A 12131-nucleotide genomic window follows, 5' to 3' on the forward strand; every position below is an offset into this window, starting at 1 on the left:
AAACCAAATGAGAAAGAGTGTCCTCTTGTTCTCCAGATGGAAGACAAAAAGCGAAGGCTTTCCTATGAAGCTAGATTCAAACAGGAAGTGATTCTCCACGCGGAAGCACATGGGAATAGGCAAGCGGCAAGGCAGTTCAACATACCAGAGAGCAACGTTCGCTTGTGGCGGCGACACAAATTAGCATTGTTTTCTACCACCGTGGCAAGAAAGAAATTCACTGGCCCTCGGAACGGAAGACACCCCGATGTAGACCAAGAAGTCCTGAAATTCATTTGGGAAAGAAGGAATAATGGTCTACCCGTCACAAGTGATTCAATAAGGAATAAAGCTAGTGAGGTGGCCGCATCCCTTAGTATTCCAAGGCAAGTGTTTAAGGCCAGCCGTGGATGGGTGGATCGCTTTATGAAGCGCATGGGACTATCTTTACGACAACGCAAAACATTATGCTAGAAGCTCCAGGCAGAGTTGAAGAAAAACCTGGAGTGTTCTAGTGGTGTGTGATTGAGATAGACAACTTGTTGATGGGGCAGATTGGTAATATAGTGGTCCCTCACTATCACGGGTGTTAATGTTCTAGGACTACCCACGATAAGTGAAATTCCGCCACTACCTCCATCGCAGGGCCCAAGTGTCATGAATGACTTTTCAATAACTTTAAAGGATAGGTTCTTTTTATTGCAATTTCCAGTGTGAGAGTGTACATCAGATTACAGAAAAACATTTAGACATACATTCATTGGACATACAGACATACATTCTATGCAACTACATTGGATTTACAATTACATTGGTTAACAAACAAACAAAGGGGAATTACATTTTCACTCAACATTCACACCACATGTACACGCATTCAAATATTACCATATCATTTTCTCCCTCCTTGGAGAAGCAGCTGTTAGGTCAGACTCTGCTTTCCTGCATCCTGCCAATACATAATTACATAACTTCCATAACACCATAACTTCAAAACACCATAACTTCTTCCCTAAGAACAATGCCAAGGACCAGATCTCTGTTTTCCATACAGCAGATCCTGACTCCCTGCACAAAATCCAAGATTCCTAAAGCATACTTCTTCCTCTTCCCTTGAGAAAGAAGCCCCAAAGTGACCAGACTGCTCCTGTGCAAATCTGCCACTCTCCAAATACACCATCTCTCTCCTTCCCATGGAGCAGAGCATAGCGGGTGGAACAGACTCCTCAGGTCTGCCACAGTTTCAGCATTATTAGACTGAGTCTTTTATAGGAATATTCTGTTGATTTAGTCCCAAAGTTGTAAATGAAGGATAGACTTCTTCCATCCTGGTTCCATCTCAGTTTCCTGGCCAGGTGTTAACTCTTCTTGATTGGTGTTGACAAACACAAGACTTGTGTTGACTTCTTGCTTAACATAAGGAATGTTGCAAACATTCCTTAACTTGAAAGAACCATTGTCACAGATCTCATCCGAGTTTACTTTTCAATTCTTATTATCAGGTTTTAATTACACTCCAGCAAGCAGGTAGTTAGCCATTGCAGGCCTTGGTCTTTTACTAGTGTTTCCAAAATTATTAGCTCCATACATCCTTCCATTCTTCCATCCATTCCCAGACATCATATTATCAAATCCACATTTATCAAACCTGCAATGATATTTTTGTGACACAAGCACCGGCAAGAGGCGCATGCAGCGATGAGGAGGAGGAATAGGAAGGTTAAGAGGGCAAGGAGGCGGTTCTTCTTCCCTCCTCGCCCTCTTTACCTTTCTCTTCCTCCTCCGCAACGCCGCCTGGATCTCTTGCCACCACTTGGGCCCTGCAATGCCTCCATTGTGTCTTCAATTGTGGGGCCCAAGTGGCAGCAAGAGGCCCAGGTGGCTACGAGGAGGATGAAGAGGAAGTTAAAGAGGGTGAAGAGGGAAGAAGAACCTTCGTTAGAGGCCCAGGTGGCGATGAGGTGCCTCTCTTTCTCTTTCACTCGGTATTCCCTTGCTACTTAAATTCGTTTTTTTTAAAATCCACGAAACAGCGAGTCCGTGATAAGTGAATCGCAAAGTAGCGAGGAACCACTGTACAGGCGAGACACAAATTTGGTTTGATATCAGGAAATTCTTCCTAATGTTGAAGTGGAATCTCCTTTCCTGTAATCTGAACCCATTGCTTTGAGTCCTAGTCTCCAGGGCAGAAGAAAACAAGCCTGCTCTGTGGTGGTGTGTGGTTTCCAGGCTTTGGGGCTGTATGGCCATGCTTTAGCAGCATTTTGTCCAGAGATACCTCTGAGGATGCCAGCCACAGATGGGGCATGGTCTCCAGACCTTTGACCATTTCAGTTGCCCTTCTCTGGACACCTTCCAGATTGTCAACAACTCTCTTGAACTGGGGCAAGTTATTCCAGGTGATGCCCGATCAAAGCAGAATACAGGGAAACCATGACTTTCCTCTATCTACATGTTATGAATAACTTTTCAATAACTTTAAAGCATAGGTTCTTTTTATTGCAATTTTCCAGTAAGAGAAAGGATATCTTTTACACAAAGAACAACATTGGACACAGACAGATTCTATGTAACTACAGTAGAGTCTCACTTATCTGACATAAAGGGGCCAGCAGAACGTCAGATAGAAACATACAATCATTGAGTTGGAAGAGACCTCATGGGCCATCCAGTCCAACCCCCTGCCAAGAAGCAGGAAAATTGCATTCAAAGCATCCCCAACAGATGGCCATCCAACCTCTGTTTCAAAGCCTCCAAAGAAGGAGCCTCCACCACACTCTGAGGCAGAGAATTCCACTGCTGAACAGCTCTCATAGTCAGGAAGTTCTTCCTCGTGTTCAAGCGGAATCTCCTTTCCTGCAGTTTGAAGCCATTGTCCCGTGTCCAAGTCTCTAGGGAAGCAGGAAACAAGCTTGCTCCCTCCTCCCTATGATGCTCTCTCACAGAGAGACGGGTGAACAGCTCCACTGTCTGCCACAATTTTTGGATTGTTAGAAGATCTCTTATATAGCAATATTCTACACCAATTCACCTACCCACAAAGAGACAGTGAACTTTCCTTTTGACTGTTGGTTCTGATGTTTTATATTGTTTGTTGTTGTTTTTATTTCATTATATTGCTTTTGTTTTTATTTTGTTAATATGTATTTTAATGTAATATGTATTTTAACTGTTCTGTTGAGCTTGGCCCCATGTAAGCCACCCCAAGTCCCTTCAGGAAGATGGAGGCTGGGTATAAAAATAAAATTATTATTATTATTATTATTATTATTATTATTATTGTTATTATTATTATTTTACTGACACAAGAACACAGTATGTCACAGCGAATGAGATCGATATGCTGGATTTCGTATCACAAAATCACAAGTCGAACACTTCCCAAGCGTCTAGGACTGTGTGATGTATTTTCGAATGATGCATGCAGATCCAAGTAAGACAGATTGACAGATCGTGATTTTGTTAATGTTTATTGTTTCCAAATGCTGAGATCTTTTGGCACAGCACCCTATGCACCAATGACCACTGGGACCACCTGTACTGGTTTATGCCAGAGCCTCTGCACTTCAATTTTGAGGTCTTGATAGCGGCTGAGTTTTTCTTGTTGTTTTTCCTCAATGCGACTGTCACCTGGAATTGAGACATCAATAATCCAAACTTTTTTCTTTTCCACAATTGTGATGTCTGGTGTATTGTGTTCCAAAGCTTTGTCAGTCTGGATTCAAAAGTCCCACAGTATTATTGTATGTTCATTTACCACAACCTTTGCGGGTTTATGATCCCACCAATTCTTTACTGCTGGCAGGTGGTATTGTGACATAAGTTCCAGTGAATCATCTGGGCTACAGTGTTGTGTCTTTGTTTGTAGTCCATCTGTGCGATTTTCTTGCAACAGCTGAGGATATGATCCATGGTTTCATCAGCTTCCTTGCACAGTCTGCATTTTGGGTTATCAGCTGATTTTTTGACTCTACAAAGCCTTTTGTACACAGTTCAAGGTTTGCACAATGTTCACTGTTTTCCGCAGCTAACACAGCAGGTTAAACCGCCGGCTACAGAAAATCTTGCTGACCAGAAAGTCGGCAGTTCAAGCTGCAGGTCAGGGTGAGCTCCTGCCATCAGGCCTAGCTTCTGCTTACTTAGCAATTTGAAAACAGCAATGTGAATATATAAATAGGTACTGCCCTGACGGGGAGGTAAAAGGCACCCCAGAAAAAACATGCCAGTAATTCGATCTAGTAGGCATCCATAGGCCACAGGGTCCTCAATCTGGAAAAATGGAGCAACAGCACCTCCCCATGGCTGAGTCGAGCACAGCCTCCAGATGCTGGAAATGAAAGAGGGAAGCCTTGCCTCTGTTGGTCATGGGGGTTCTGTGTAGGAAGTTTGGCCCAATTATATTACTGGTGGCGTTCAGAATGCTCTTTGATTGTAGGTGAACTATAAATCCCAGCAACTCAGAATGCTCTTTGATTCTGGGTGAACTGTAAATCCCAGCAACTACAACTCCCAATGTCAAAGTCTATTTTCCCCAAACTCCACCAGTGTTCACATTTGGGCATATTGAGTATTCGTGCCAAGTTTGGTCCAGATCCATCACTGTTTGAGTCCACAGCGCTCTCTGGATGTAGGTGAACTACAACTTCCAAACTCAAGGTCAGTGCCCACCACCAGTGTTCACATTTGGGCATAGTATGGTCCGGATCCATCACTGTTTGAGTCCACAGAGCTCTCTGGATGTAGGTGAACTACAACTCCCAAACTCAAGGTCAGTGCCCACCAAACCCTTCCAGTATTTTCTGTTGGTCATGGGAGTTCTGTGTGCCAAGTCTGGTTGAATTCCATCATTGGGGAGTTCAGAATGCTCTGATTGTAGGTGAACTATAAATCCCAGCGACTACAACTCCCAAAGGACGCAATATACTCCAGCAGTATTAAAATCTGGCCGTATCGGGTATTTGTGCCAAATTTGGTCCAGTGAATGAAAAGACATCCTGCATATTAGATATTAACATTACAATAATAATAATAATAATAATAATAATAATAATACTTTATTTATACCCCGCCACCATCTCCCCAAGGGGACTTGGGGCGGCTTACATGAGGCCAAGCCCAACAACACATCAGTAAAAACAAATCAGCAAGTAAATAAAACAGTACAGTATGATTCATAATAGGAGCAAAATGACAGTTGTGAAGTAGCAACAAAAATAATGTTATGGTTAGGAGTTGCGGCATTAGGAAAGTTGAGAACCACTGGTCTATGTACTGTCTGTCTTTGCTGCTAATTGTATAATGGCATTGAATAATTGCCATATATATATATATATATATATATATATATATATATATATATTCTGTAATCCGTTCTGAGTCCTCTCGAAGAGATAGAGTGGAATATAAACAAAGTGTGTGTATGTGTATGTATATATATGATCAGAACTTTTTCTATTCTTCTGACATTCGTACATTTCTGCTACATAGACTCCCACTCTCTTTTCCTCAATGTATTTATTTATTGATGACAACACTGACAATCTAATTTACATTTCAGTGAATGCATGCAGAAAATAAAAAAAACACACAGAGAGAAACAGGGGAAGAGAGACATATAAAATACAATAGATACATCAAAAAGGAATCTATTATTCTACCTTTTACAGATCCAACTAAATAATCCTTCTAGAATTAATAATAATGGCAGATTATGACATTGTTGGATTTTTTTGTTGCTTGAAAGATGTTTCCAAGCTTTAAATTAAATTGGCATAACTTTAAGATGATTAGTGTGGGCTATCTCAGCAATTGTGAGAATCCATGTCTCCACTGCTGGTAATTCAGTCCATTTCCAAAGAGGAGCAAACAATTCTTGCTGAAGAAGCCATCAACGTTGACTCTCCCGTTCTCTATCCGTAATACCGAGTAGAAATATTTCTGCTAACATTACAAATTGTTTTGAATTAACATGGCATTCTTCGACCACTAAGTTTTTGCTTTCTTACCCAGTCCTTTACATATGGAAAAAGAAACCCTCCTTATGTGGAAATTCCCATCCTTGGCTTGAAACATTCAAGGACAATGTGTTCTCAAAGGATTTCACAGGGTTGCTGTGAGTTTCCAGGCTGTCTGGCCATGTTCAAGAAGCATTCTCTCCTGACGTTTCCCCTGTATCTATGGCAGTCATCCTCAGAGGTTGTGAGGTCTGTTGCAAACTAGGCAAGTGGGGTTTATATATCTGTGAAATAATATCCCGCGTGAGAGAAAATACTCTTGTCTGCTTGAGGCAAGTGTGAATGTTGTAATCGGCCAACTCGATTAGCATTAAATAGCCTTGCAGCTTCAAAGCCTGGCTGGTTCCTGCCTGGGGGAATCCTCTGTTGATTCTTTGTTGTCCTTTAAAGATTAATGAGGGTACAATGAGCTCATTTGCCATCTCATGGGAGGTTTGTAAAGTTTGTGCACAAGGTGATCAATAAAGGATCCCTCCAGGCAGCAACGAGCCAGGCTTTGAAATTGCAAGGACATTAAATGTTAATTGATGACTTCTTTGTGTAGTCTGAGATGATGGTTGACAGAGTGGTCCAGTATTTCTGTGTTCTCAAATAATATTCTGTGTCCAGGTTGGTTCATCAAGTGCTCTGCTATAGCTGACTTGTTTCCCAAACTCTTCCCAAAAAAAAAGGATTCCCCCAGGCAGGAAGCAGCCAGGCTTCGAAGCTGCAAGGCTATTCAATAGCAAATTGCAACATTCACACTTGCCTCAAGCAGACAAGAGTTCTTTCTCCCATCCTGGACATCATTCCACTGATATATAAACCCCACTTGCCTAGTTTCCGACACACCTCACAACCTCTGAGGATGCCTGCCATAGATGTGGTCAAAGTGTCAGGAGAGAATGCTTCTTGAACATGGCCATACAGCCCGGAAAACTCACAGCAACCCATTCACTGAAATTTTCACCAATCTATTAAGGGTAAGTTGTCAGCTATACATTATCTTATACACAAAGACAGCACAAAGTACATTTTATATCTTTGGAACATATTTTTCTCATACCTTCATTTGAACATCAAGTCCAACATTTAGAGCCCACTGTATCACAAACACAGGTCCATCTTCTGCCTCTAGTTTCTAAAATCATTTACACACTTTCAAAATTCCATGTTCATCATCTTTATGCATCTCTAAATACAACAAATGCCTGCCTCCCACCTCCATTGCTATTCATTAAATCTGTCACTGAGTTGCATCGAAGCAAACCAATTGAAATCTTTGCCTCCCTTAAGAAGTCTCTCTCTTGATTTAAACTTCTGTCTTGCACAATGTACAACAGATCACCTTAAAACAGCTATCTGTAGCTTTATGACGAAGAAATTACCTAACGAACATAGTGGGAAGGCTTTATTTCTAAAAGCATACATTTGGGGTGCGAAACAAAATTCCAACTGACAGTTTATATCATAGCTCCATAATATGCAGTCCTGGGAGTTATAGTTTTCCAAGGTAGATCCCTTCTCTGTGGGGCAGCCGAGAGAGAGAGTGCATCGCCACTTTCCTCCCTTCCTCCCTGCTTTCGAAATTGAAGACACGTAATAGCTGATATTTCAAAGAGAGGAGTTTTTTTTCCCCAACAAGAAACACTGGGATGGTGGCCGGTGCCTAGCAATTACAGTATGATGGCAAAATCAATTGAAACAATGCTGAGTACAACTGAGTAACACGGATACATGTAACAGTGTGATGAAGGTAGGGAAATCATCCATTTCATTTCAAAACTGAGTATGACTGAGCTCTACTCTACCAAACACTTCCCTGCTTCAATGTGATGAAGTCCTGTGTCATCTAAACCGTAAAACATGATCTTCAAGGTCCAAGAATCCCTCATTTCAAAGTAATATCTACTCTTTCAACTGCACAAAACAACATGCTCGTTAATACGATTTAATAGTCTGAAACTCAGTAACATACTTTTCTCAAATAGTATGTTACTGAGTTTCCTTTCCTGACAAACAAATCTGGACATTTTTTTCTCCCATTTCTGTGTGGTCTTTTTGATGGTTCACAAGTTGGATATTCCATGAAAAGCATTTTCCACACTCCTGGCATTCGTATGGTTTCTCTCCGGTGTGAAGTCTTCGGTGGCTCACTAGGTTTGAACTGGTAGAAAAAGATTTCCCACACTCCTGGCACCCATATGGTTTCTCACCCGTGTGGACTCTCTGGTGAACCACAAGTTGGGCGTTCCCGGAAAAAGATTTCCCGCACTCCTGGCATTTATAGGGTTTTAATCCGGTGTGGAGGGTCTGGTGGGTCACAAGGTGTGAACTGTGAGCGAAACATTTCTCACACTCCTGGCATTTGTATGGTTTCTCTCCAGAGTGGAGTCTTTTGTGCTTCACAAGGTACGAGCTCCGAGCAAAACATTTGCCACACGTCTGGCATTTGTGGGGTTTCTCTGTCGTGTGGACTCTCCAGTGGGCTACAAGGGTTGAATTTTGAGAGAAGCTCTTCCCACACTCCTGGCATGTATACGGTTTCTCTCCTGTGTGGACTCTCTGATGGACTACAAGTTCTGACTTCCGAGTGCAACATTTCCCACACTCCTGGCATCTGTATGGTTTCTCTCCTGTGTGGAGTCGGTGATGAGTTCCAAGGTTTGAACTGGTAGAGAAACATTTCCCACACTCCTGGCACTTGTAGGGTTTTTCTCTTGTGTGGACTCTCTGGTGGCTCACAAGGCTTGAGTTTGTCGAAAAGCTTTTCCCACACTCCAGGCACTTGTACGGTTTCTCTCCTGTGTGGAGTGTCTGGTGGGTCATAAGGTGTGAACTGTATGCAAAGGTTTTCCCACAGTCCTGGCATTTGTATGGTTTCTCTCCTGTGTGGACTCTAATGTGACTACCCAGGCTTGAATTTGTTGCGAAACACTTCCCACATTCCAGGCATTCATATGGTTTTTCTCCAGTGTGGAGGGTCTGGTGGGTCACAAGGTGCGACGTGTGAGCAAAGCATTTCCCACACTCTTGGCATTTGTAGGGTTTCTCACCTGTGTGGAGCGTCTGATGGGTCACGAGATGTGAACTATGGACAAAGCTTTTCCCACATTCCTTGCATTTGTAGGGTTTCTCTCCTGTGTGGATTCTTTGGTGGACCAGAAGCGACGACTTGTGAGCGAACCATTTGCCGCATTCCTGGCATTTGTAAGGTTTTTCTTCCGTGTGGACCCTCCAGTGCGTCGCAAGGGTTGAGTTTTGAGAGAAGCATTTCCCACACTCCTGGCACTTGAACGGCTTCTCTCCGGTGTGGACCCTTTCGTGGATTACCAGTTCTGACTTCCGAGTGCAGCATTTCCCGCACTCCCGGCACCTGTACGGTTTCTCTCCCGTGTGGAGCCTCTGGTGCGTAACAAGGTTTGAACTCGCAGAAAAACATTTCCCACACTCCGGGCATTTGAACGGTTTCTCTCCTGTGTGGACTCTCTGGTGAACCAACAATATTGTCCTGCCAGCGAAGTATTTCCCACACTCCTGGCATTTGTGTGTTTTCTTTCCTTTTGTGTCTGTCTGATGGCTTAAATGGGATAATTTGGAATCAGAACCAAAGGCGTCACCATTTTTTCCAGCACAAAGTTTCTTGTGAAGCACAAGGGCCGTATTTGTGGCAAATCCTTTCCCACATGTGTCGCACTTGAAGGCTTTCTCACTGGTGGAATTTTCCTCTTCTAGGTGGGCTTGCTGGTGTCTGATCAGTTCCCATTCGTGCCGAAAGCACTTCCCACACTTGGTGCAGACAAAGCTCTCACTCCAGTTATCTGCTGGGAAGAAGGAGAATAGAAATTAATCATTCTTCAGTGCTGAAGGAGCAACCCTAGAAGAGCTATATGGCCATGTTCTAGAGGCATTCTCTCCTGATGTCTTGCCTGCATCTATGGCAAGCATCCTCAGAGGTTCCTTCCTGCCCCCTTTTTCTGTCCCTTCCTCTTTCCCTTCTTCCTTCTCTCTCTCCTTCCTTCCCTATTTCCCTCCTTCCACCCTTCTTCTCTCCATCCTTCCCTATGTCTTCCTTCCCTTCCTTCCTTCCTTCCTTCCTTCCTTCCTTCCTTCCTTCCTTCCTTCCTTCCTTCCTTCCTTCAATCCTTCCTCCCTCCCTCCCTCCCTCCTTCCATGGCTGTCACTTTTGTGCATGTGCTGTAACATCTTTTTGCTTTTTTATGTTTTTAAGTCCTTACCACTTCTTTTGTGTGTGTGTGTGTGTGTTTTTGAGTGATGGTCACTCATTCGCCTGATAGGTGCATTGTGTCCAAATTTGGTGTCAATTCGTCCAGTGGTTTTTGAGTTATGTTAATCCCATAAATGAACATTACGTTTTTATTTATATAGATATATAACCAGGAATAATTATCAGAAAGGAAAACTTACCAAGTGAGGCTATTATTCCACAGGTCTCTTCCATGATCTGCGCATGCAGGACTCTCTGATCAGCATCCAATAAAGCCCATTCCTCAGGGGAGAAATGGATGGCCACGTCCTCAAATCTCACTGGACTCTGAAGGAAAAGGAAAACATTTTCTTCTCACAGAAATGCCACCAAAAAACTAAGTGCAAGAGGCTTTGAAAAATCCAAAGCGAAATGAAACAAGATTTTCAGCTCGTGCCATCAGGAACCTGGAACTAAAGACACAACACTTTGGACTTCATCACATTGAAGCAGGGAAGTGTTTGGTAGAGTAGAGCTCAATGACACTCAGTTTTGAAATGAAACGGATGATTTCCCTACCTTCATCACACTGTTAAATGTATCCGTGTTACTCAGTTGTACTCAGCATTCTTTCAGTAGATTTGTCATCACACTGTAATTACTAGGCACCGCCCACCATCCCTACCCCGTGTTCTTTGAGGGAAAAGCAACCTCCTCTCTTTGAAATGATGTTGGTTTTTATTGCTTTTATTGCTTCTATTGTGGTTTTATAATGTTTTAATGTTTAATTTGTATTTTGTTGTTATGTGTACTGATTTGTAAACCGCCTTGAGTCGCCGATAAGGTTGAGAAAGGCAGTATACAAGTATAGTAAATAAATAAATAATAATAAATAAGTATCAGATGTTATGTGTCTTCAATTCTAGAATCAGGGCATTGGGGGGGGAGCAGTGATGCACTCTATTTCCCTCTCTCTCCTGCCTTACAGAGAAGGGTATGGACCTTGGAAAACTATAACTGCCAGGACTGAATAGTATGGAGCTATGGTATTTAAAGTAAGGTCCAGATGCATTCATTTCACAGTGTAGATGCACCCAGACAAAGTTCATGGACCTTGGGAAACTGCAATTCCCAAGGCCATCTCAAGGAGACATGGCATTTAAAGCAACGTCCAACTGCATTCATTCCACAGTGTAGATACACCAAGAGAAGGTTATGGATCCTGGGAAACTATAACTCCCAGGAGGACCCCATCACCTGGAGCCATGGCAGTTAAAGCGGGGAGCAAGGGCATGTATTCCATACTGTAAATGCACTAAGAGAATGGTATGAACCTTGGGAAACTATAACTCCCAGACCACATAGTACAGTGTTTCTCAACTTTCCTCATGTTGTGGTGACCCCCAACCACAACATTATTTTGCTCCTGTTATGAAACATAATTTGGGAGTTGTGGTTGTTGGGATTTATGGTTCACCTACAATCAAAGAGTATTCTGAACTCCACCAACGATGAAATTGAACCAAACTTGGCACACAGAATGCCCACGACCAACAGAAAACACTGGAAGGGTTTGGTGGCATTGACATTGAGTTTGGGACTTGTAGTTCACCTACAGAGAGCACTATGGACTCAAACAATGATGGATCTGGACCAAACTTGGCACGAATACTCAGTATGCTAAATGTGAACACTGATGGAGTTTGGGGAAAATAGACCTTGACATTTGGGGGTTGTAGTTGCTGGGATTTATAGTTCACTTACAATCAAAAGCATTCTGAACCCCACCAATGATATAATTGGGCCAAGCTTCCCACACAGAACCCCCATGACCAACAGAAAATACTGTGTTTTCTGATGGTCTTTGGTGCCCCCTCTGGAACCCCCTGGTGACCCCTCCAGGGGTCCCGACCCCCAGGTTGAGAAACACTGACATAGTATGAAGCTATGGT

The 12131-nt window shown here is 42.8% G+C and overlaps 1 protein-coding gene across 4 annotated transcripts in view; it reads right to left on the minus strand.

The window, feature by feature from the left end:
• The window catches only part of LOC132765760 (zinc finger protein 665-like), a 255289-nt gene that overhangs the window by 25341 nt on the left and 217817 nt on the right, over window positions 1-12131 (minus strand). For 2 of the 4 annotated variants that reach the window (XM_067465165.1, XM_067465163.1), the window contains 2 exons: window positions 10401-10527; window positions 7369-9796 (listed from right to left, as the gene is read on the minus strand). In XM_067465165.1, coding sequence (XP_067321266.1) covers window positions 7968-9796; window positions 10401-10527 — 1956 coding nt within the window. In that variant the 3' untranslated portion in view covers window positions 7369-7967. Of the gene's footprint in view, window positions 1-7368; window positions 9797-10400; window positions 10528-12131 lie in introns of those variants that run through there. The other 2 variants (XM_067465167.1, XM_067465164.1) reach the window with 2 other exon arrangements.

The sequence above is a fragment of the Anolis sagrei genome, chromosome 2 (assembly GCF_037176765.1).
Source record: "Anolis sagrei isolate rAnoSag1 chromosome 2, rAnoSag1.mat, whole genome shotgun sequence".
Taxonomy (NCBI): Eukaryota; Metazoa; Chordata; class Lepidosauria; order Squamata; family Dactyloidae; genus Anolis; species Anolis sagrei.